The sequence below is a fragment of the Lissotriton helveticus genome, chromosome 4_1, assembly GCF_964261635.1.
Source record: "Lissotriton helveticus chromosome 4_1, aLisHel1.1, whole genome shotgun sequence".
Classification (NCBI taxonomy): Eukaryota; Metazoa; Chordata; class Amphibia; order Caudata; family Salamandridae; genus Lissotriton; species Lissotriton helveticus.
In genome coordinates this window covers 420053772-420080436 of record NC_136063.1, presented here as the reverse complement: position 1 = coordinate 420080436, position 26665 = coordinate 420053772, and the positions used below count along the sequence as shown (strand labels likewise).

General features: G+C 44.0%; 1 protein-coding gene across 4 annotated transcripts in view; it reads left to right on the top strand.

Annotated features, from left to right (window-relative positions):
• The window catches only part of VPS13B (vacuolar protein sorting 13 homolog B), a 3181000-nt gene that overhangs the window by 1989683 nt on the left and 1164652 nt on the right, over positions 1-26665 (top strand). For all 4 annotated transcript variants that reach the window (XM_078686964.1, XM_078686965.1, XM_078686963.1 and 1 more), the window contains exon 32: positions 3214-3340. In XM_078686964.1, coding sequence (XP_078543090.1) covers positions 3214-3340 — 127 coding nt within the window. The remainder of the gene's footprint in view (positions 1-3213; positions 3341-26665) is intronic.

Sequence of the window (26665 nt, the reverse complement as noted above, 5' to 3'; positions counted from 1 at the left end):
AGGTAAAAGAGGGAGATAGACCAGAAGATATGTGTGAACGAAGTGACAGCCTTAGAACTGGGAGGGTGAGAGACCGTACCTCCAAAGCCCAGAGCTTAAAAATAACTTATTTATGGATTTGTTAGAACTAAGGAGAGTATAGAAGCAGAAACATTCGAGCCAGAGAGAACAGAGCGGTAGAGTTCTGAGTCGGAGGCAGAGGGAAAGATCAGGTACAAAATGCTGAAAAAAGTAAGGGTTGGGGGCAGTGTGGGAGCAGTGAAATCGGCCTCTCTGTCTCTTGTCACACAAGCCTTTGCCTCTTTAGGTTGTGCTCATATACCTCTATAAAACAGATATAGAATGTTCTAATGTACCATTTCTTTTGCGCGTTGAAATTATCTTCTTGCAAGAAGCAAGCTCATCTGGTGAAATTGGCGTTGAGAAATGTAGTTCTTAGGTCGAGCCTGGGCAGCGCATGCGTTGCTCTGCGAGGCATGCTGTATTTAGGTTGGGACTTGAAGCTTTGCCAATATTTTTCATTGGCTTGTGTCATTGTCCACTGTAAACTGTGGCTGTTCATTGGTCCCTCCTTGTCTCATTTTGTTACCTCCCATTGCGACACCCCAAGTTACCTGTGTTATCACTCGGTAGGCTTTAATTACAGCCACGAGCACTATTTTCTCAAATAGCTTAGACCTGCTTGCAACTCTCTCCTAACGCTTTTTAAATCATTTTATAGCTGGGGCGCCAAATACATTTGCAATGCAGTAGGTCTCGCATTTGCGAGAGATTAAGCTATTGGCATTGTAAATGACTATTCCTTTTATTTATCAGTTTTAAAAACAACAATAAATAAAAGGCATTGTCATTTGCAATTACAATAGCTCAAACTCTCTTAAATGGGAGAACTATTGCATTGCAAATGCTTGTTTAATGTTGCATCTAAGCCCTTTATCAGTAGCAAGCAGAAACGTGGCCTTGCCTCAAGCTTTGCAGATTTTCTAGGATAGCCTTGTTCCCTTCTGGGAAATGGTTCATGTATGTTTTGGCTGTTTTGGCAATTTTAATCCTACATCTCAGTGCAGGCCTGTTCGCGCGATCGCTAGTTATTGTACTGTCCCCATGTAGGCATTACAACTGGCAGATTTTAATATTGCTTCTATGTCTTTGTTACCTACTTAAGGACAAAACATAAGTTATGACAATTTTCAGTGGTGATTTTAAAGCCCAGGACACCACCATTGACATGTAAAATGAATTTGTTTTAGGCTGCAATTCTGTCTGGTCTATATTTTCTCCATATTTTCTTGCAGCTGCAAGAAAAATTAAAGTCACTTGTCTTGTGGACTTTTTAACTATGGGGGGTTTCAGATACTCTCATGGAAGATTGCTAGGAGATACCTGTGGAATTCAGTTAGGTTTCATGGTACAGTATCTTCAGTCATTGATAAACCTTTGTGATGTGTCATTGTATAATATCTTTAGGTATGTGCAATTTCTACCTCATCTTGAAGGTGATCATAGCTCTCAGTGGATCATAATGGATATTTCCCTTTTTGCTTAGTATGTCCAGTGTGGTTTTAGAAGGAACAGGGTGTAGCAGTGGGCGATTTAACCTTTATGTTGATCAGAAAAGTCTTGGCCATGTTATTTATACCTGAGAGAAGTCTGTCACCTATTTGTCAGTTCTGCTATTCCCAAGAGATGGTTCACTGATATATTTTCACATGCTTTAGTGACAGATTGGTACAAAAGCGGATGAGGAAGGGCGAAAGAAGGGAACTAATTCAGATTCCCTCTGGATTTATGGAGAAGTGAGGGCAACCTGAAGGGCACTCCTCTGCTGAGCCTGCCTGCTTAGGTAAAACCCTGGAAATCCTGTGCCAGGCCACGTAAATAGAGACAACACTTTATAACTAGATGTTTAAGAAATTAGAAACTCTTAATAGGAATTGGACTAGGGCTTATTACATAATGTCCTAAGTGGCCTGGATACGTTATTCTGCAAAGTGGTTGCCAAGGAGGATGATACTAACATTAATGAAGAGCCTGAGTTTTGTTAAACTCTCTTCAACTCTCGTAGTAATAATCAAACTATAGATCCAGTATAATCCTCTGGCAGACACTGACCTGGAAAATGTCGGTAATATAATATATGGGTTGAAGAATTCAAGAGCATATGGCCATATGGGTTGTCCTATCGCGGCACTAAGGCATACATCGAATGATGTGCCCTTTTATTGGTAGATTTTTCCCGCCAGAACTTTTCATGAAATCAGTAAGTTACCAGAGAAATGACCAGTGCATTGTAATAACAATAACTTTTTGCCTTCCCGTGACCCATTGCTATTATCAGTGCCATTTTGTTGTATGAAAGTATTCTTTAATCCTTGATGAGTAATCTATCGTAATGGGTTGAAAGCTTTACATTTATTTCCAAAGTACCAATGAGGTTTTGTTCTGGGATATCAACCATTCAACAGTACTGGACTTTGGCAGGCTGCACCTTGATAGGACAAATTGCTTGCTGTATTTTCCCTTCATTGATATTCCCAGAGCCTTCAACACCAAAGGATAACCTGGTGCAAAAAAGTGATCAATTGGGGTGCCACAGGCTTGTTAGCACTTGTCATTAGCAACACGTTTGGACGTTCTGGACATCTTGATGTTTCTACTGGACCAGGTTTTTTCCTTGCTCTCTTTTTGTGCGATTCATAGGTGAGATAGGACTCTCTGCTTGTCCCTTTTATTATTTATATCCATATGCAGTGACAAACAAAAAGAAACCCCCCCATATTGAAATTCTCTGATTTTACATATCCGCTCTTCTTCTAGTCCTCAGCAAGCGCTCAGACAAGATAAATCTAACCCTAGTGATAAATATTACACAACAGATTTACATTTTTATCATAAATGTAAACATAAAAAATCCTCCTACCTGTCCAGTGGTGCACACACTATATTTATTATTCTTAAGTGACTTTAAAAATCCTAGAAACTTTGAAGTTATAAAAATATAATTTCGGCTTTTAATTTAATTTAGGTAGTAGGTTCTAGCTGGCCAATGTTACGATCAGTGAGATGTTGGTGTAAAATTTCCTGCAACATTTCTTGCATGCATGGACCTATCGGGTTCGCTAGCTGATGCACATTATTTAATTTGTAAGATGCATTCGATATTGTTTTTAATTTAAGAACTTACATTTGTTTCGTACTGTTTTGTCTTTTTAGCATACGGCGACACCAAGAACGAAGGGCTATATTGAGTCCTATTTTGACGGATTTCACCGTGCGAATAACTGCAGCCCCTGCTATAATTTTCACCAAAGTTATTTCCATGGAGAATTTGCAAACTGAGGTTAGTGTAATTCCTAATTTGCAGCAGAATATGTTTACTTTTTTTTGTGAAGAGTCATCTTGTTTAGAAGTGGCTTTAGCAAGAATGATTAACTTGTCATGGGTCAGTAGAGAAAACTAGGTGCATCTCTGCAGATTAAGTATGTTTACGACACTCACTTCCAAAACATTGAAACGGCGGGTATACTTAAATGGTTCAATGTTCTTTGTAAGGCTAAGGATGAATCATCATAAATTGAGCCACGGAACAGCAGACACGGCGGAACGTTCCTTTTTATTTGGCCCACGGATCATAAACTTCAGAACCTTCACTATTATCAATAGAGCTGGTTTGGTTTCAGCTGTCGCCTTCTTTGAGATTGTACATAACTGTACATCTGTACCGCTGACCTCACTGCTCAGTACATTCTGTAATCATAGTCTGCCTGTGTATCGCAGACCTCTATCTGAACCTGAATTCATTACAACAGAATTGTTCGCCCCAATCTACGGGAGCTGCAGGTCACATTTTGTTATTTTTTTAAAACCCTATTCTTCCAAACTTGCAATCATGGTACCACTTTGGACCTTCCCTCGTTTTGGCCCTCAGATTTAGATGCTTTTCATGTTATTGTTTTCATCATAACATTGTCCCTCCCATCCTTGTCTGATGACAAAGCTGACATCTGTTTCCATACCCTTGTGATACTGCAGTCCCTGGCTGGTTTACCAGTCTGCCACTTATCCTTCCCACAGTCAGTTCAACACACTGCTGCCCTGCTCGGCCACCCCTCTCGCACCTCCTTAGCTCCCAGATTGCTCCCTTAAAGATCCGTAAAATTGCCTGGTACATTTGCAGCCCCAATCTCCGTATCGTCCGTAAGGTAATTCTGCAACTTAACATTACAAATATATGTTTCCCTTACCCATCTTGAACCCAAATGGCCTCAGGTGTAGCGGACCATGTACGCCTGTCTGGGTTAGTAACCCTCTCAGCATTTCTGATAGTTAGTCATGTGGTCAGACATTTGATAGATGTACAGCAAAAACAATACTTTTTGCGTTTTTAGGTCTCGTGACCTACAATGCGCGCAAGCGCATTGAGGGAGCGAGAATTCAAGTGCTCGAAATCCTCGTCAAACCAAGGGCTTCTTGCGCTGCGGTTTTCTTAGAGTTCACGTGAATCACGTGACAAAACAAGCACGCGCATTCACGGCCGGACAGCACATCAAAGGGCTTCGCCCAGCGTGCGCTCTGCGGCTTCTCCTCCCCTAATTGAATCATGGCCGGCCGCAGGCCGGCCGTACTTTCAATTTCCCACACGTTCTATTTATTCTCTCACCCATCATCTCACGTCCTCTCTTTGCTTCCCGTTGTCCCATCTATCATTTGTTCGTTCTATCACTTCCTCACGTTTTCTTTTCTCTTTCTCATCTTTTCTCTACTCCTCCTTCATCGTCCCCTTATTCATTGTCTCACTGTCCTTTGTGTCTTTGCCTTCAGCTCCTGTGTTCCTTGGCCCCTCTTTTACATCAGCCCCTCAGTCCTTTCTCCTTAATTTACCCCACACGTTCTATTTATTCTCTCACCCATCGTCATTCTCTTCTCACAGTGAACCCGTGAGCCTTTCCTCCGGTTTGTTCTCGCGCCCGCGCCAAGAGACACCACGTTCAGAATACAGGAAGAGAGCAAACACCCCTGCCAGGTCCTAGTTGTTTATTCTCACTCTCATACCACAGCACTCCCCTCCACCCCCCGCCTCCGACTCTGGTCCCAGCCACCATAGGCCAAATCTGAGACTTACCACGCTGTGTCAGGCCTAGAGGAACAGAAGGCCCACGGGCTTCCGGGAAACTATGACGCAGCGGCGCCATCCGCCTCCTTTCTCCCTTCCCTCAATTGAATCATGGCAGGCCGGCCGTACTTTCAGTTTCCCGGCCGGCCGCTCTTAACGCTTGTTTCTCTTCATACTCATTGTCCTCTCTTTTGCCTCCTCTGCCCGTTTATCCTTTCTCTCAGCTTCCCTTCGTGCGTCCTCTCTTTGCTTCCCGTTGTCCCATCTATCATTTGTTCGTTCTCTTGCTTATTGCTTTTCATTCCTGTTTTCTCAATGTTTTACTTTTTTCCAGTTGTCTCTTTCTTCTGTCTCTCTTTACTGCTTCTACCTCTCTCAGTCCAGGTTAAAGACTGACGATTATAATAAAATATAGTAGCTCCTAATGCAGTGACTCAATATATTCAGACGGCACTGTCGTCAAGCACAGCACATCAAAGGGCTTTGCCCAGCGTGCGCTCTGCGGCTTCTCCTCCCCTAATTGAATCATGGCCGGCCGCAGGCCGGCCGTACTTTCAGTTTCCCACACGTTCTATTTATTCTCTCACCCATCGTCTCACGTCCTCTCTTTGCTTCCCGTTGTCCCATCTATCATTTGTTCGTTCTATCACTTCCTCGCGTTTTCTTTTCTCTTTCTCATCTTTTCTCTACTCCTCCTTCATCGTCCCCTTATTCATTGTCTCACTGTCCTTTGTGTCTTTGCCTCCAGCTCCTGTGTTCCTTGGCCCCTCTTTTACATCAGCCCCTCAGTCCTTTCTCCTTAATTTACCCCACACGTTCTATTTATTCTCTCACCCATCGTCATTCTCTTCTCACAGTGAACCCGTGAGCCTTTTCTCCCGGTTGTTCTCGCGCCCGCGCCAAGAGACACCACGTTCAGAATACAGGAAGTGAGCAAACACCCCTGCCAGGTCCTAGTTGTTTATTCTCACTCTCATACCACAGCACACCCCCCCACCCCCGCCTCCGACACTGGTCCCAGACACCATGAGCAAAATCTGAGACTTACCACGCTGTGTCAGGCCTAGAGGAACAGAAGGCCAACGGGCTTCCGGGAAACTATGACGCAGCGGCGCCATCCGCCTCCTTTCTCCCTTCCCTCAATTGAATCATGGCCGGCCGCAGGCCGGCCGTACTTTTAGTTTCCCGGCCGGCCGCTCTTAACGCTTGTTTCTCTTCATACCCATTGTCCTCTCTTTTGCCTCCTCTGCCCGTTTATCCTTTCTCTCAGCTTCCCTTCGTGCGTCCTCTCTTTGCTTCCCGTTGTCCCATCTATCATTTGTTCGTTCTCTTGCTTATTGCTTTTCATTCCTGTTTTCTCAATGTTTTACTTTTTTCCAGTTGTCTCTTTCTTCTGTCTCTCTTTACTGCTTCTACCTCTCTCAGTCCAGGTTAAAGACTAACGATTATAATAAAATATAGTAGCTCCTAATGCAGTGACTCAATATATTCAGACGGCACTGTCGTCAACGAGAGGATGGAACTGCTAGAAGACACTCTCTCTGTGTCCTAGTTATTTGATACTAGCATGGCACTGTTCGCCAGAGCCTCGCACTGCAGGGAAAAGTTGACCCTGGGCCCTGCGCAAAACTGAAATTGCTGGAATTGTCTGAGCAGTTGGCATATGTGACATTGCCAAAGTCTTAGCGATCTGAAAGGGCACTGCTAAAAGGAGTTAACGCTGCTGTAACCAGGCGCGGCATGGTGCACTGCCAGGGAAGCAGCTGACACGCCGGGGGGTGATTAGAGAGGGGTTGTTGGGCCATAACACCCGGCTGCCATACACTCAACACTAGCAGAAGGTCACAACACTTCACAGTGAGTCACTGGCAGGGGCCTGCAGAAAAAGAGCGGAGAAGTGACGAGAATGCGCTGCGATGCGCGAATCCAGTATGACTATTAAACAATGGAAATGATACTTGCAAAGTGTGCACCTCTCGACCTCCAAGTCGCTACTGATGGGCTGTGTCAGAAAATAGGCCTAGAGCAAAAGTTGCCCTCATTAGTTAATCAGAGCGCGGAAAAAGTGGCCCATGTTGGCAAATTGTGACAGTTTCAACTTTTAAAGAAACCGAGTATAATAGTTTTGCAAGGTATGAGAACGCATTAATTTGGGCTGGCTCCAGACAATGCTAGCTGAAATATCAGGGAAACCAAGAGTAACAAGCATTGGCGTTGCCAATAGGTCTTGCAGTAGGAAAGTTGGAGCTATTACAATTGCAAATAACAATGCCTTTTATTTTTGTTTTCTTTTTAAAAAAATTAAAGGGCTTTGTCATTTACAAAACCAACAGCTCCAACTTTCCTACTGCGAGACCTATTGGCAACGCCAGTGCTTGTTTTTTGTTGCGTTGCCTTTGCTTTTGCCACAGAAGAGAGTACCTACTGAATAATGGATGTATTTATTCTACCCAGTTCATACCTTTTAGGGCCCACAAGTTAATTCTTTACCAAGTGAGCCAAGATTTGCTGGTACTTCACTTTTGTTATAAGTCCTGGCACCCTAGGCCTTGCATTTTCGTGATATCCCCGTAGATGTAATTGTCCTACATATTGTAACACAGGCGAGCATCAATAATGCGTGCCATCCCTACACGTGATACCATAGTAAACACTTGACAACTATGCCCTCTTCCTGCCATATATTCCTCCGTTTTGGGCAAGAGTCTCAGGGTGCTGTGGTCTGCACGCAGCTCCACTCATGCATCAAACAGGATCCATTACATCCCATGCCTTGACCCCAACAAAAGATGCCCTCCCTCTCCTGCCTCTCATGGCCACAGTGCCTGGTGAGACCAGAAGGAATTCTCTGTGGCTTTGAATGATTGGCATCTTTCAGCAGAAACCATGGAGCCAAGAGCATGAACAGCACCTTTTCGGTATGTGATAATGTTCAGTAAAACATAAATAAATACATGTATTAGTAGGTTCTAGGAGCCACACCAAAGAACACGTAATAACCTACGGTTTCTGCTTGGATTCCGCCACGAGCAGTGCTTCATTTGAGCCGGTCGGGACCACCGGTACATTTTTGGGGGGACTGGCACTTATTTTTCTGCGTCAAACATTCACCGAGAGCAAGAGAGGGAAAACAAACAGAGCGAAAAGATGGAGGGAGAGAACGACCGAAAACCCGTTGCTAAGGAAGAAAGCAGTAGTGGATTAAAGAGGCATGAGGTAGATTCGAGACGAAGCCTTGGTAATCGGTGCGTTAACATTTAATTGTACCGGCCGCAGGTTTCAGAGCAGAGCTTTGGGTACCAGCACTCATCCCATTACAAATTAAGCGCCAGCGATGTCAGGATAAAATGAACCTTTTTCGATCAGTAAAGAAATTATTTCAGGTGGCCGGGAACTGAATACTTGAGCATGCCTTCCCAAACCCACCCCCTAATGGGCGTAAACTGGTTCTTTTGTTTGTGATCATTTGTACAGCCATCTACAAAATGTAACAGCCCTGAATGCAGCAGAGCAGCGTGCAGCTATTGTGCCCTTGTGCCCAAGGCCTTCGGTTTTAGCTTGGAAAGTTAGAAGGCTTTGATAAGACAGAAAGGAAAAATAAAATTAATCTTTTATCCAATATAAACATTTTCAAGCCAAGCATCCTTCCAAAGAGACCTTTCAGGGTCATTGATTATCTTGATTCCTTCATATACTCTGAATTGTAGGAGGTCATTTTGATGCTTTTGCCAGCCCTCAGGTCAGCTCCTTGGCGGTTTTTTATGTGGAGCCTGCTGGTAATTGGAATGGGGAGTTTGTCTGGTTCATGTTTCCCTCTAACATATTAGTTAATAATTTCAAATTTGCTCCTTTCATTTAATTGCCAAGAAATGTTTCAAACCTAGGAATTAATCGTTCATAGCTGAAAACTGTTAATATTCGGAAACGCTTTGGCTGCTGAACAGTTTTATGGCTCCTTTTAGTTACACGCTGGTTGAGCTCTGGGAAACTCTGATCATCCCAATTTGATCAGACTGTCACATTTCTCTAAGGTAGCGGCGGCTCCTCCGCTAGGGTGGAGGAGCGTCGCCCCCCAAAAACAGCAGGCAAGAAGAAATAAACCTATAATAAACACTTGTTTTTTTTCCCTTTCCTGCCGAGGCTTGCGGGTGGGGCCTGGCGGGTGACAGAACTGAGGTGAGTGGTGGTGCACTCCCATCACTGCTCATGATGGTTTGACCGGCTGTCTCAGGCCGGCCAAACCATCATGCGCAGTGAAATCTTTCTCCAACGCAGCTGGGTTGGAGTGAGCACTCACAGACTCCCAGCGTGGCCTGGAGTGTAAATCGAGGGCTCTCAGGCCTGCTCTCATGCTTGAGAGAAGCTTCAGGATTTGCAGCAGGGCATTCTGGGAGCCTGCATCGCCTGGAGAAGAGGAGCAGAAGAGTGCGACGCAGCCGGCTGCAGGTAAACATTTTTAAACTTTTTTTATTTTTATCACGTGCGACCCCTCTACCCCTCCCTACCCCCGACCACCCTGCCACTTGCCCAGCACACCAGCCGCTACTGCTCTAAGGGCTCTTCTGATGTGGGAAAAATCTATCAACCGAAAGTGAGAAAATCAATGAATTACACTTTTAAACTTCTGTGAGGAAATGAAGTGTATTATATGGTGTGGTTATGCAACCTCACTGTGTAATACACTTACCAACACCTTTAGGACCAGTAGGTTTCATTTGTTAAACCCTCTAGCTCAACCCTGGATCCATGTAGCACTGAGCAGCTTGGCTTACACAATGAAATAAGTGTAAAGCATTTAAACAACACCAAAACAATTGAAGAAGAAATCAACAAGATACTCATTAAATCCAACACAAATTTATAAAAATAGACTGTATTTTAATGTATTTTTAAACACCACACGAAAAAAGATCCACAAGAGGGTTCCAGAGACATAGCAATGGCAAGGTATAGTAAATATGTACCTTTTCATATAACCACAAACAAGAATTGTCAAATTCAACAAATTTGACGTCAACCTCTTTCAAGAAAAACTTGGGCGAGTATTGATGCGGTTACTTACAGTTACTTTAGGTGACAATCTGCAGCAGGGAGCCAGTAAGGGGGACCAGTAAGGTCCACAGAAATAGTTATCTCAGAGGAAGAAGCAGTCTTCATGAAGTTCCAGGCACTTTTATCCCTCTGCAATAGGATCACATGAAAATTGTCCTGATGCAAGGTAAACAGGATGCTCAATGGTGCTGTAGAGGCAATGCGAACATCAGGGTTTTTCCTGCGGCTACTCCTCAGTCCACGATCTTGGTAAGGCTGTCCTGGCACAGGGGTCGATGTTCCTCAAAACACTTTCCAGCCTGGCAGAAGTCCAGTCGACTCTGGGCTACTAGTCGATCAGTATGGAGGTCACAGCAAAATCCTTCCTTAGACAATAACTTGTCTTCTTGGTAACCAAGCTGCACTCCAACAACTCTCCTTGGTCCAGCAGACTTGGGTGCAAACTTAAGCGTCTGTCCTGGTTTCTGGTGCTGCATGGCGACAACATATGGCGGCTTGAAGATTTGGGCTTTCAACTCGTCCCAACAGGCTTCTTCATCTTTTGTGGCTACATGCTGCGAACAAGAGATCAGCCATCTGGCCCTTAGAGTCTACTTCTTCGTGCTGGGCTCTGTAGATTACTTCTTCACGAGCAGGACACAGCAGGCACAGTTCCTTCTCCTTTGCTAGCCACCAGGTTCAGATGGTGCTGTCCATGCTGGTACAGCCTTGCTTTTCCAGTTTCGTGCTGCAACAGGGCAGTCCTTCTTCAGTCCTCTTCTCCAGTCTATCAAAATCTGAGTATTGGGTGCCAACAGTGCCCTTTTTATGCAAAGGAAATGCCCTCAGGGAGGACTCAGTCAGTAGCCAATGTGCTACTAAGAACCCTCCCTCCTGATCACCACTTCCTGTGAAGTGTGGCCTCTGGCTATCCCAGGAAGCACCATTCCGCCTAGGTCTGACATGTCAAACCCCTCTCTTGGCACCCAGAGCTCTCTAGCCCAATCCAGAGGTGTGGCTACTGAGGGTGCTACATGCCTCTCGAAAACCGGTGTGGCAGTTGGTTTACCCTTTCCTTCCTGAGTGCCAGACTGTCTACCAATAATAGGGCACCCCCTCTCCCAAGTGTTCCCTCTATGCTCTTCAACGGCTGCTTCACCTTTCAAGCTCTCCTTTTTGGTCAACACCTCTCTCCCTTGCAGCTTGCTATTTTCTTCTTTCCCAAGAGTCTTTTCACTTCTTGTCATGCTGGCAGAAAACTGTCTCAATGAGAAACCCCTCGTGTAGCCATGGAGGGGCAGAGGGAGATTTAGGGCAACAAAGTGGCAACTTTGTAAAAGTTGCACAATGCAACAGGTTACATTAATTTCGTCTTGAGCATCAAGTTGTCCTTAATGTAATCAGTTGTTTGATACTTTACAATATCAACTTTGTTAGTCCCAGTCAGACGTTAACAGAGCTGCTGTGGCAGCCTGCAAATCTGCACTTACCATTAGGGCTACTCGCCTTTCCCCCTGTAAAAACGACAATTGTGAATTTTTACTGTTGCTACTTGTAAAAAAAACATGTTCCACTTTAGAATATACAGAACCTCCCATAGGGCGCGGTAGGCCAGCCTTAGGGGGTGACTTATGTGTATTTAAAAGGGAAGATTTGGTTTGCTATGACTTTAAATGGCAACATCGGGTTAGCAGCTTGAAACTGTCCTTCCAGTATGCAGTGGCAGACTAGGAGCCATGTTTTACTCTTATCACACTCATGGAGGTATAATCAGTGTTGCAGTCCCTGGGTGACCCTCTAACTTCCGGGTCCTGGGTACCTCAGCGCCATATACAAAGGACTTACAAGTAAGTTAGCTTATGATAATTGAATATAAGCCAAACAAACATACAAAGTCGGGGTACAGGCAACGAGGTCTGGTTAGCAGGCCTCGGTGCACATTGAGTTGAAAAACCAGTCCAAAGTTTTGAGGAGACCATACAAAAAGAAGTATTTCCTTACAACCTCTATTTATTAACTTACTTATTTTCAATTGTTATATGCTTTTTAAGACAAAAATGTGTTTACCATAGACACTTTATCTCTTACCTAATTCCTTTGGTTTCTATAGTAGGTTTTTGGTACAGTGTAACTACTTATGTTGCCCTAGTATTGGAACTTCCATAGATTCCCATAGCTTGTATCATTCCCCGTCATCAGAATGGGATTCTCGGTAAATAAAAAATACCATAGCAGTAAGTACAAAAGAGAAAGAAAGGCCAAGACCTCATCTAATTGTGTAGCATATCCACCTCTTTTTGTAAAAGAGACCAAAAACGTGCAACAACCAATTAGATCAGCCTCACCCCATAGAACCCTCATGAGAGAACCTCAGAGCCTCAGATTTTCTACCGCACGTTGTGCTAAGGGAGTCTCCACTGAGCTCCGCTCAGTTTATTCTCTACAACTTTGGATTTCAGCTACTTTCTCTTAAAGATGTCCGATAAAGAAAATAAGGCTTTATTTATGGCCTGTTCTACCTGTTCTAAGAAAAGGCTTTATGTTGTTGAAGACAAGCATAAGGATTGTATTCATTGCTTGTACTCGGATCACAAGGCCACTGATTGTAAAATCTGCAGAACCTTCTCCACCAAGACACCGAGAGATAGGGAAGGAAGACTTTTGACAAGGTTACAGAAGATGAAGTCACGGAAGGAGGTCGTTTCAAGTGACAGCGAAGATTCCTCCTCAGCTTCATCATCAAGGAGGTCTGAAAAGAGGGGTAGGTCTTCCCCTTCAACTGAACCTCTTGCTAAGGCCTCTCAAAAGACCTCTGATAGGTCTAACAGGCCCAGTCCCAAAAAATCTCCTCACCGAGGTGCAAAGGAGAGGGAGGGACTTGTTACTGAGGTATTTTCTACACAGAAGGTGAGTCAAGGACCTTCTGTTGTCTCTCCACCATCTGAGAAGACAAAAAGTTTCAAAAAGCCATCATCTATACCTCAGGAGGAAAAATCGGAGAAGAAAACCCGACGACGGCTGCTAAAGTTTACCAGGCGTCGATCACAGCTCCGTCGACGGTCCTGTCATCGAGGACTTCGACGACGACAGCTTCGACGAAGACTTCGTCGACAACGCAGGTTCCTAACTCAGTGTCGTCGACGATGTTAACAACCTCGACGGCGATGACGCCAACGGTGGTGTCGACTATGGCGATGACGACGGCTACGATTTACTGACGTCGAGTTTGTCGATGGTACCGTTGACGATTTGTCCATCGCCGACGATGATACTGTCTCCAATGACGGTGCTCTCGTTGACGACGACGATGTCGTCAACGACTCCGACAACGGTGCAACAAGTTAAAATTTCTATTAGAAGACGTCAAATTACACCGGAGATGACATCTCCGCGGAGGGTGACGCCTTTTCCTCCTGCATTGCTTTTGGATGAAGAGTACTCAGATGAGGAAGATAGTCCTTATGGTGATGCGTACAGTCCATCTCAGCTCCAGCTGAAATACCAGGACTCAGATTCTTATGACTATTATGAAGAACAGCGGCAACCCCCTCCTCGGGAGAGACCTCAAGAACAATTACATCAGGGCATGGTTTCTATGCCTTCCTCCCTGATAAGTGACTTGCAGATCATGTTGATGGATTATAGGAGGAGATTTCCATCCCAACCCTCCGAATCCATGCAACCACCTCCGCCACCACCGCCTCCTCCGTCAACTTCTGCGGTTCAACCACCAGAACCAGAACTTTTGGAATAACGGCAGAATATCATCACGTGGCAGGCGAATGATGATGATGATTTCTCAGATGATGAATGGAATGTGAGAGATGTCCCGAATCCGGATAGAGAATGGGACGACTATATCATACCAGATCCCACTTTGCCTTTACCGGATCCTGTAGATTCTCCTCCAGCAGACATTGGAGGTTTCCATAATCTTATGTTGTTGTAAAGCTTTTATTCGACATTTTGCCATAAAGCCAACACATGAAAATACATTTATAAACATAATTTTTAAAAGCAGAAATCACTTTAGAAAAATGCAATATATACATGATCAATACTCCGGACAAAATCACAGGTTATTTACAATTACATGGGGATGCATTACTTTTTCACCATCCATAGATAACAGGGTTCCTTCCAGTTTATAATTAATTTACAAGACCTTATAATAAAAACAACTATTTACATCAATTAAATAATTAAAATGCCAGTGATTAATAAGTACTATAATCTATGTTTTCAGTCCGTATTTTTTCCTAATCAAGCAGACATTAAAAAGGTACCGACTAACTCCAAAGATTATCAACCGAACTGTCGAAGATCTAAACAATCTTTCAGCCTCTTTATAAGAACGTATGCCCAAATTTTTACAAAGTGGTTTAATCCATTTCATACGTTGGGTTTTATATGACGGGCAAAAGAATAAAACGTGTGCCTCGTCTTCAATTTGTTTCAGATCACACAATTTACAATGTGAGTCATTCCCATCGGTATTAGAGTTTCCCCACCTGCAAGTGTTTGCATTTACTTGTTGAACCCCATATCTGTATTGAAGAAATATGGTTTTAGCCAAAGGTGGTTCAACTTCATCCATAAAATGCTCAAATGCAGGGGTATCCTTAAATTGCAAAAATTTGAGTGTTAGTGAACCAGTTGTTCGTTCATATACATTATTATTCATGTAATGCCAATAAGCATTTTTTACCTGATCTTTACAGTTAGTTTGCAGGGTAGTTGGATTTTTCCAGAAGTGTAATAGACCTATTTTTGTAAGCCACATGGATATATGTCTCAGCCACTTGATCGAATTAAAAGTGTCCAATTCCATAATTTCCATTAAACCAGCTCTATAATCAGCAAGTTCCGGGGTGGACCATAGTCTTACCCAATAGAGCAATGGCCTCAGCCGGCATAAGTGGTCTGTACGTTTTAGGTTAATATCTAAAAAGACAGGAACTAAAGGTGTTCTTGCAGGTAGTCTCAATAGGCGCCTACAAAACGTATTCTCATCAATCTCAAAAGTTTTATTAGAGTAAGGCCCCCAAATCTCGGCGCCATATATAGCAGCAGTTTGTGCTTTAGCTCTAAACACTTCAATCGCCGGAGTTATGGCTTTTGAAGTGCTCCCTCCATGAATTTTTAAGATAGGGAGAGAATTGTGCTTAAGTGTCAACCTACTTTTTTCTAGTTGTTTTGACCAAGACAGTTTACTGTCAAACCTAATACCGAGGTAGTCGAAAAACTCCACATACTCTAGTTTAGTGTTGTTTAAGGCCAAATTTTTCTTGAAAGTTTTCGGGGGGTTAATGGCCATATACTTAGTTTTTGATGAGTTAATTTCTAACCCCTTCATTTCGCAATAACTATTAAATTGATTTATTAAATTTTGTAGGCCTTTGGGTGTTTGTGATATTAAAATGGTGTCATCTGCAAATAGCAGCGCTGTAATTGCCTCATTGCATAGTTTTGGGGAATCGTGATTGCATTGTGCCAGATAGGGGGGGATATCATTTACAAATAAGGAAAAAAGGGTTGGGGCCAGAACGCAGCCTTGTCGTACCCCCCTCCTAACTGGTATGGCTTGAGTAAGTTCACCATTTCTCCCCCATCTTACTTTTGCGAAATTATCGGTATGAAGTTTTATAAGGTTTAACAGCAAATCTTCTGGGACACCCATATTCCTTAAAATATCCCATAAAAGGGAGCGAGGGACAAGATCAAACGCTGAGCGTAGATCCATAAATGCAACATATAGGCTTCACTTCTTTATTTGTACATATTTCCAACAAATACACATAAACCTATGTACCTGGTCCACAGTACTTATCTTATTTCTAAATCCTGCTTGGAATTTTGAGAGGATTTTAAATTCCTCTACCCAATCTAAAAGTCGATTTAAAAGATGTCTGGCAAAAACTTTTTGTAAAATGTCATTTAAACTTATCTGTCTGTAATTACCTGGGTTATAGCGATCCCCTTTTTTATAGATGGTAACTATTTCTGCCCCTTCCATGATTCGGGAATCGGGGTTCCTAGAAAAATAGAATTACATAAAAAATGTATGTAGGGGCACCATACTTCAATGTTATGAGTAAACAAATCCCCAGGTAATTTGTCCGGGCCTGGTGCCTTACCGGCCTTAACTGCCTTTATTGCACACAGTGTCTCTTCAATACTAAATTTTACTGAATCAATGGATGGAGGAACAAATCGAGTATAATTTTCATCTGATGGCACCTCTGTCAGATCATATAATTTAAAAAAATGATCATACCAGGTTTTTCCATCAAGGAAAAAATCTCTGTTTGAGCTACCCGATTTATTGTTTTTTGATATCAGGCTCCAAAAAGTGCATTGGTCGTGCTTTCTGGCAGCATTTAAAAGATCTTCCCAGATCGAATCATCCCATTCTTTTTTTGCCCTAGAGAGGAGATTTTTATATTAATTTCTACACTCTCTTACCCTCATCTGATCTTTTGATTTTACGGCATTAATTAAATTTCCTTTAGCTACACAACACTGTTTGTTGTACCACGGTGTCTCTAATTCCAATTGCCTTCTTGTATTACCATTGCTATTACCACAAGTTTTGCTCAGGAGGGGGATTAGTGATTCTACTAGATGGGAATGCATTTTAAGAACTTCATGGGATCCCATGGTCAAATTATCATATAAAGGGATAATCTCTGAGAAGGTATCATAAATGCCCACAAGTATATCTTGTTTTGCTAGGATGTGTGTCCATTTTATGGCTCTCCTGTTATTGGAAACCTCAACCTCTCCCACCTCCATATTTGATTCCTTTCCACCATCAGATTTTATGAACAGATGAGGTAGTAGCCCTAATTGTAGAGGGAAGTGATCACTTTCTGATCTGTTTATAATGGAAAAAGCCAGCAACAGATGCCACAAATTAGTAGTGATCAATACAAAATCAATCAATGATTTAGATGCTCCCTTACTGTATGTATAGTTTGCTGGCTTGTCTGGATCTAATCTACCATTACATGTCCTTAGATCATAAGAAACCGTCAATTCATAAATCTGCATAGCTGCCACTGAGCTTTTTACTTGTTTTACACTGTCTAGGGGGGATATATCAAGGGCCCTATCTTCATTTTCAAGTAAATTTTCGAGCCCCAGCACAGGCTCGAATTGGCAGTTGAAATCCCCACCTATAATTATTTTGGAGTTTGGCTCTAACTTACTCAAGTGCGAACTTAGTTGATCCACAACCATTGACTCCTTTTTTTCGGGATTGGGTCTGTTGTAGATATTTATCAAAAAGATGTCCCCCATGTCCTTCGTAGTAATCTTTACCCCAAGCAAGTCTTTGGAAACAATATTCAACGGTGATACAACAACATCCAAGCTTATTTTTATCCAAATTAACAACCCTCCTGAAGGTCTGCCTCTTATTGATGCAGTAGCCCCACAGTGAAACGCTTTGTATCCAAGTCTGTGCACCATATTAATTGCCCATGTTTCTTGAAGGAGAACGATGTCATGCTCTTCCAAGAAGGAGCTCCAGTTTCCATCACACAGATTTCTTGACAGCCCTGCAACGTTCCATGACAAGATTTTTAAATCACGTTTTAAGTTGTGCTGCACTGAATCACTGTGGCAGGTACTACATGTATCCAATGAACTTGGTATTTCCCTCTCATTAGGGTCGTCAGACAAATTACTATTTGAATCCAAACCTTGCCGCTCTATATGTACCATTGGTGTCCTGTTTTGACCTTGTGTAATACAAACATTCACTATATCCCTCCCACAATGGTCTTCGCAAAGACTAACAGGCAAAGATCTAACCTGTGTAATCTTGGCTTTGTCAGATACAGGGGGCAATGCACAGGAATTTAGGCTAAATTTTGCACAATGATTCTCTAGATGATTACTGTACAAAGGGAAAGAAGTTCCATAATATCCATATTTCCCTGTTCCTGTTTGTCAATTGCCCCACCATGACCAGTTTTTATCCACATCCCTGTTTTCGTTATATTCTGGATACATTCTATCAACAGGGGTCTGAGGATCAAAGAACGAATATCTATTATTCGTCAAGCATGGCCGGGACAGATCTCTAGTGTCTTGTGGCCGCTGCATGGGATAAAAATAGCTGAGGTCACAGGTACCAATTCCCAGGTGACCTCTTCGTTGATTCTGACCATACACAAGGTGGGCAACGGAGGGGTCTTTGAAGTTGACCAAGATACAATCCCCTGCTATGTCTTTTGGTCTAGTGCCCAACCAACTTACTCTTCGGACTTGGATGACCTGGCAATTAACAGAATGTGGCAAAGGTCTGTTTTCTCTCAACCAATATAAGGTCTTGTTTTTCAGTTCATCATAAGACTCCCTTTTGTTGGTTTTCAAGGGAGGGACACCAGTAAGTACTACCACGTATGGTTGACACCCCGGAGGTAGGTGAGCGTTTAGGATCTTTTTAGGCACGGGTCTGTCTCTGTTGTGATCAACTACCTGAGCATTATTAACCAAACCACCATTGGTAGTACAAGTTGTAGTTCCTATCACATCAGCTTGTTTTGACGATACAGGGACTTGAGAGATAGTAGTACTGGTCACCTGTTTTGCTTTGCGTGGCGCAGGTTTTGGGGGAACAACCAGTTGAATTCCTTCATTGTTTGACTGAGTTGGGGATCTCTACTTGACGTCCCCTCGATGCAGTGTTAATGCTATTCTGGTCTGACGCTTTATCTCTCCTAGGTGGTCCAATTTGTTGCGTTGAATTTGTAGCTATGGTACTCGGTTCCACCCTTGTGGTATCTGCTCCAATCTTGGAGTGTAATTTTACCAAAGTTTTTAGGGAAAAGAAGTTGTCCAATGAAGTTTGCTCGAATTTATCCAGACGTTCCGATAGCCCTTTTAGTTTTTCATTTACTGGTAACAGCAAGGTTGTCATGAGCAATTGGATCTGGTCAAGTAAAGAATTTGCCACTGGTGGATCTTTTGGGCAATTTAGCAATTCATTATCCGGCACCAGGGGTTGTTGATCGCTTACTTCTGGCCCAATATTCATCGTTTCTGGCTCTAGAGGTTTATAGAGCACGCCCCTATTCATATAATTCCTGCGTATTCTCTTCAGAGTTTTTAATCTATAGGCTTTCCTCGGAGTAACCAATCTTTTCTTCTTTATTGCAACTCTATTTACTTTGTGAAGGGGAGAAGTTAAAACTTGTTCTGCAGGCATTTCATGTACCAATATTGCGGGTAGGGCCAATCAGTCGACTACTGTATTGTCTGCACGATTTATTATGTCAATATTACCCGCAATTCTGTTGATGGATGCATGATCAGGAATGATATCAAGCAGACCATTATCTTGCCTTGGATCGACGGCACAAGGTTGCACGTGCCTAGGAGTTGTAGAAAATAAAGGTTCTACAGGGATAACGTTCTTTGGAGATTTAGCCTGTGCCAATGATCCTAGCGAAGAGCGTTTATGTTCCAAGTATTCGCGTGATAGCCTGCGTTCAGCTAAAATGATTTCTTTTTCCACAACAGAAACGGCACGGGTTATAAAATTGTCCATTGTGCCTATCGTGGTCTTCCCCCCACGTCTAGAGGTTCTGCCTGAGCGAGTAGACATTGGGGAGTATGTAGACATGTAGAGTATTATACGAGAAAATCAATATTGTATAATCCACAACAGCATGCCACTGTGTTACCTGAATTGTTAGAGGGGAGGCCCGTCCCGGCCTCTACTGGCCCCGGACGGCCCCAGACGGCCCGCCCTTTGCCCGGGCTTCGCCCGGCGGCCCGCCTGCGTCCCGTAGGGCGGACTCTGTCCTGATGTTATAGGATGGGCAGTGGTGGGCGGGGCACGCAGGGGAGCGCTGACCGGATGTTACGTGGTCAAGCAGGGACTCCTGGGATAGTGAGTCCCTGCCGCCTACCCCTGCAGCCTCCACAGGTGTTCCTCCCTCTCGGCAACCAGGCAGGAGAAAACAGCGTTGGTGGGTCCTCCCACAAAGCGGCTCCCGCGAAGCGGGAGCGGCGAGCAGCTGACGGCGAAAGGGGACAGGTTAGCAGGTTAGCACAAACACTCCCTCTGCGTCTCAGTGTTCAGTATAGGGGTCACGCAGGGCAGGCGCTTCAGCTTCCTTTTTACCGGTCTGCCGGTGGTGGGCGGGGCACGCAGGGGGGCGCTGACCGGATGTTACGTGGTCAAGCAGGGACTCCTGGGATAGTGAGTCCCTGCCGCGCTACCCCTGCAGCCTCCACAGGTGTTCCTCCCTCTCGGCAACCAGGCAGGAGAAAACAGCGTTGGTGGGTCCTCCCGCGAAGCGGGAGCGGCGAGCAGCTGACGGCGAAAGGGGACAGGTTAGCAGGTTAGCACAAACACTCCCTCGGCGTCTCAGTGTTCAATATAGGGGTCATAATCTTATGGCGAGAGCCTCAAGGAGATTTGGTCTTCCCGTTCCGGTTGTTCAATCGGACTGCTTTCTCTATGATTTCAAAGAGCCTTATAGGAAATCCATCCGCTCTCCCCATTATAGAGCACGTATGGAGTGAAGGAGTGAAGGTAATGCAGTCTCCAGCTACTGTTATCCCGGTTCTACCGCGACTGGAGAAGAAATATAAGGCGCCTGATGGTAGTCCTGCTTGCCTGGTTGGCCAACTGAGACCGGACTCCGTAATCTCCCAGGCGGGTCAAAGAAAATCGAAGAACTTATCGCATCCTCTTACCACACCGCCAGATAGGGAGGGCAGACGCCTTGACAACGTGGGCAAGAGATTCGCCTCTATGCCCTGCCTCATGGTCCGAGCCTCCAATGCACTTGCAATTTTGGGACGATATTATCGCCATATGTGGTGCGATTTGTCTCCTTTTGTGGATCAGCTGCCAGACAGTTCCAAAGCGGATGCGAAGAAAATCCTTGAGGAGGTGGCGCGTTCTTCCTCAGAGTTTATTGATTGTGCCATGGACATCGCCACAACTACCTTTCGCACCTTGGCAGGTTCGGCTGTCCTGGAGACAAGGCTGGCTTCGGGCTACCTGGTTTTGCCTTGAGATACAGAATAACATTTTGGATTTACCGTTTGATGGTGACATGCTTTTTGGTGAGCATATAGATGACGCCTTACAAGACATCAAGAAGGACACGGAAACAATGCTACTCCTACTATTCGCAATCCTCACAGTCTTACAAACCTCAATGCTCTCAGCGCCAAGGCCAATCGGCGTCTTTCTCTCGCCAACCTACAAGAGATTGACGGGGGCGTCAGGGGAGAGATTCTCCTAAACGCCAATAGCGGCCTCTCAGCTCTGTCTACTGTTCCTCCACCCCCGGTAACATCAGTAGGGGGCAGGATTTTGTGCTTTCTACGCAGCTGGAAGATCATACCATCAGATCGGTGGGTCCTCATTATCATTCGGTTTGGCCACACATTGGAATTTCAACACCTCCCACCTTCCAGAGCCCCTCGCGCCACCGAATCAAAACATCTACAGCTTCTATGTCTCGAAGCCCATCAACTGCTCATCAAGGGAGCGATAGAGCCTGTACCTCTATCTCAGCGAGGAGAAGGATCTATTCCAGGTTTTTCCTGGTTCGCAAGACAGAGGAGAAGTGGTGCCCAATTTTAGACCTGAACGATATTTTGCACCTTCTCAATCCAGGAGATTACATGGCAACTCTGGATCTCGAGGACGCATACTTTCACGTCCCGATCCACCCAACTCACAGACGATTCTTACGCTTCACAGTAGCGAAGAGCCATTTTCAATTCAAAGTCTTGTCTTTCGGGCTCAGATCCGCTCCTCGGATATTCACGAAGGTGTTAGCCCAGGTGGCAGCGTTTCTCAGAAGACAGTCTCTACAGGTTTTTCCCTACCTAGACGATTGGTTGGTAAAAGCTCCATCTTCTCAAGCAACTACAAGAGCAGTCAAAAGTTGCATTCGTCTTTTGAATCATCTGTGTCTTCAACTCAACAGGAATAAATCGGTCCTTCTCCCATCCTTCTCGGCCAAATTCCTAGGTTACATTCTGGATACAAGATGCTGCAAGGCTTTCCCATCGGAGGAAAGACAAAAAGGCTCATTCTCTCTGATCGTCAATTGCAAAGAAGACGATCTCTATCGGTCCGTCTATACAAGTCGCTCCTAGGATCGATTTCATCCTGCATACCCTAAATTCCGCATTGCAGACTACATATTCGCCCGTTGCAGGAGCAACTAGACAGGCAATGGCGCCAGGCGGAAGGTGCGTTCGACGACAAAATAATGGTCACACCTCTCATGAGGTAAGCAGCCAATTGGTGGACGATCAAAGACAATGTCTCAAAGGGTCTCACTTTCAAGATTGCTCCATCTCCCTTGGTTCTGACCAGGGATGCCTTGCTGGAAGGCTGAGAAGCTGTTTTACAAGACCTACAAGTGAGCGGTCATTGGACGCCCGAGCAGCGTACTCTCCACATCAATCTTCTGGAGCTCAAGGCAATTTGTTTGGCTTTGCAGGCTTTCCTTCTGAGGATTCGGAATTCCACGGTACTGGTTCGTACGGACAACACCATGGCCATGCATTGTGTGAACAAACAAGGCGGAACAAGATCTCGAGTTCGTTCAAAGGAGGCCCAAGAGATATGGGAATTGGCAATTCTCCAGCAAATTTTTCTCTCAGCAGAACATCTCCCAGGTACACTCAACACGACAGCGGATACATTGAGTCATCAAAAATCAGTCTGTCACGAGTGTGAACTGGATCAGGACACTCTCGACGGGGTCTTCGCATGTTGGGGCACTCCTTCCATAGACCTATTCGCAACCCCAGGCAACAGGAAATGCCGGTTCTATGCAAGCAGGGATCACCATCGCGGCTCGATGGGGAATGCTTATTCGATAGCCTGGTCAGGTGCATTTGTTCATGCCTTTCCTCCATTTCCCATGATTCCGAGGCTACTCAGGAAGCTCAAGACAAAACCCTGCAGAATGATTTTGATCGCACCAGCATGGCCCCGCCAATTCTGGTTCACAGAGCTTCTCCTGCTCTCTCAAGATCAGCCGATTCACCTACGGCCCATTCCATCTCTATTGACAATGTCCCAGGGCCAAGTGTTGCATCCAGACCCGAGCTCTCTCCAGTTGACAGCGTGGCTCCTGAGCACCGGGAATTCCAGAATTTGAATATCCCTCAGTAGTGTAAGGAAATTTTATCTCAAGCCCGCGCACCAAGTAGAAATAAGACCTGTTGCACGAAATGGAAACGTTTCTGCTTATGGTGCCACCGACAGAACCTTCATCCATTCTCTTCTGCTCCTCACCAGATATTGCCTTACATTCTTTCTCTGGCTAAGTCAGGCCTGGCATATTCCTCCATCAAGGTACATCTGGCGGCTATCTCTAGATTCACGCGGACGGCCTCAGGTCCTTCTCTCTGGTCCCCTATGATTGTCAAACAATTCCTGGAAGGTCTTTTAAGGGTTTTTCCTCCAGTTCGGCCTCCGCCTCCAATGTGGCAACTCAATTTAGTTCCGGCTATTCTCATGAGAACACCTTTTGAATCTATTCACAGAGCAGATCTAAAGTTTCTATCATGGAAGGTGGCTCTCCTTTTAGCCTTGACGTCGGCTAGAAGGGTTGGGGAACTGCAAGCTCTTACCACTATGGAACCCTTTTTAAATTTCAAAAAAGGCACTCTAGTCCTAAGAACAAATCCGAAATTAATTCCATGGTCCCTTCGGATTTCCATTTGAATGAGCCTGTATTTCTGAAATCTTTTTTTCCTCAACCTACGTCTCCAGCAGAAAGGTCTCTGCATTCCTTGGATGTCCAGAGATGTCTGAAATTTTATCTGGAACGCACAAAGGTTTTCAGAAAATCTTCTCAACTCTTTGTTGCTTATAGTGCTCCTCGAAAAGGTTTTCCTCTTTCAAAACAAGGAATCTCACGTTGGATTTCCAGTGCAATTCACTATTGCCGCCAAGCGGCGGGTATGCCGCTAGAAAGACATGTACGAGCTCACTCCACGAGATCAGTGTCATCTTCTGCTGCTCTCTTCGCTGGAGTTCCTATCAAGGACATTTGTAGGGCAGCTACATGGAGCAGTGCCCACACGTTCACAAAGCAAATACTGCTTGGACTCTTCCACAAGGAGTGAGGCGGCAGTTGGTCAAACGGTCCTCAGGAATCTCTTTCAATGAGTGGTGAGCTTTCCCTTCTATCCCTCCTTCCTATTATTGCACGTTTTGTATTTGATAATGTTTTCTGACTACTGTTCAGTGTCTATTTGCTTCTTATAAGAGTATGGATACTTAAGGTATTTCGAGGCTTATGTCACAAAATGTGCTTTTATTGCTTACTGCTAGCTACTCTGATACAAGCTATGGGAATCTATGAAAGTTCCAATACTGGGGCAAGAAAACAAGTTACTTACCTGTAATTTTGGTTCCCCAGTATTGGTAACTTTCATAGATTCCCATGCGCCCACCCTCCTCCCCTGGGAAAGCTCAGCCTTCAGCAAAAGTAGTTTCTGTTACACAACGGCTATGAAAATCTGAGGCTCTGAGGTACTCTCAGGAGGGTTCTATGGGGTGAGGCTAATCTGATGGGTTGTTGCAAGTTTTTGGTCTCTTTTACAAAAAGAGGTGAATATGCTACAAAATGAGATGAGGCTTAGACCTTTCTTTCACTTTTGTACCTACTGCTATGGTATTTTTTATTTACCGAGACTCCCATTCCGACGACGCGGAATGATACAAGCTATGGGAATCTATGAAAGTTACCAATACTGGGGAACCAACGTTACCGGTAAGTAACTTGTTTTCTTATTTTTGCCACAGAGGGTTTTATGCTGTGCCAGAGCACAAAACCCCTTCTGGTATTAGAACAACAGGGGAGTTGCTACATTTAGTCCCAAGGGTGGTTTAGGTTAAGTCAAAATTCCAGCCACACCTGGTCAGCCCCTTCACTATTTAAATCTACCACTGCATGAGTTCCTTCCTTTGCAGATTATAAGCACAGTACTTGTGGGCACTAGCTCTTCAGGGAAGTTTGATCATGCTTTGTAGGCATAGAAGCAACTAGGATTTTAATTGCATTTTGTATACAGTGTCTGGATGAGGTGACTGGTAACACAGTGTAGTGCGCGTATGATGCTACCACACTCCACTCCTGCAGGATCCTAAAGTGCGGCACACATATGTAGAAGGGTCTGTTGATCATCTTTTCTCTTTCCTTTTCGGGAAAGTATACAGGAGACCTGCTCTCCTTACCTATTCCTTGGGGATGAAAAGACTCCAGATATTTATTTCTCAGTTTCTCTAGCTATGCATGTTTTAAGGTCGAATATAGGGTGTCTTCAAACCTTGCTCATTTGTATGTTTTATGGGCTTGTTGGCATATGCTCAATCCTACATTAATGTGATATATTGAGCCGAAAACTATGGGCAGTATTAAATGGCACCGCATTTTGTAGACAAATTGGTGCAATTTCCATTGTAGAAGCTTACTGTAGTGTTTGTATTATTTAAACACAGTTCCCTTAAGTGTCTTAGTGATTTTTGAGTATGTTATAAATAGGGTTCCCAGTTTTCCGTTTTTACAGATTTTTACAGGTAAATACAGACAAAAAACTATTTATTTTCCTGTCTGTATTTATTTTTAAATACAGAAAAATACGGAAAATAGGCCTTTTTTGAATGATTTTTTCTACTGTTAGTCATGAGTGCCAGGTCAGTAGGTGTACTGATTGAGAGGTAGGAGAGATGAAAAAAGATAATAGATTTCCTAATTAAGCTTAATTAAGTGCAGATCTACAGTTATTTATGCTATTCTGCATTGCAGGTATTTTCAGATAACACTATTGCGCTGCATACTGCTAAAACCTTTTGGACATTCAAATGCGAGTATACATTTATCAGATAAATGTGGAAAAATGCACATTGCAGCTTCATTTATACAGAAAACTCAAAATAAAAATGGCTAAAGACAGAAAAACTGAGCAAAAAATAAATCTGGATAAATACAAATGGAAATGTTGAAAAAATAAATCCCATAAAACCGGGAGCTATGGTTATAAATCCAAAACAGTTAAAATCTGGTCACAGTGAGTGGCATGCTCACATACTATTTACACGGCTAAGATGTTTGCACTTTTTATACTACTGGAAACATAAAGCTTTGCTCACTGGCTTTGGATTGCTGCATTATATATTTTACTTTTTTAGGTCGAACTTACCAGACATCAGAAGTATCTGATCGCCACAGGCCTATTTTGGGTTTACCAAGACTTGAACAGGCTTACAGTCTGGCCTTTGCTTACCCTGGGTTGACTTGATTGTAACTTTCATTTGTTTGCTTCTTACTCAATGGCCACCCAGTGCTTAATTTGAACTGATGGTTTCCGATGCTCAGCACCAGCACTTCATCATCAACACTAGCGCTTTTCACCAGCACCAGCTAAGGACATATTCATTTACAGAGAGATTAAGTGATCTGCCCAGAATCACAGGAGGTTGAGGTTATGTGGTGACTCGAACCTGGTTCCCCAGTT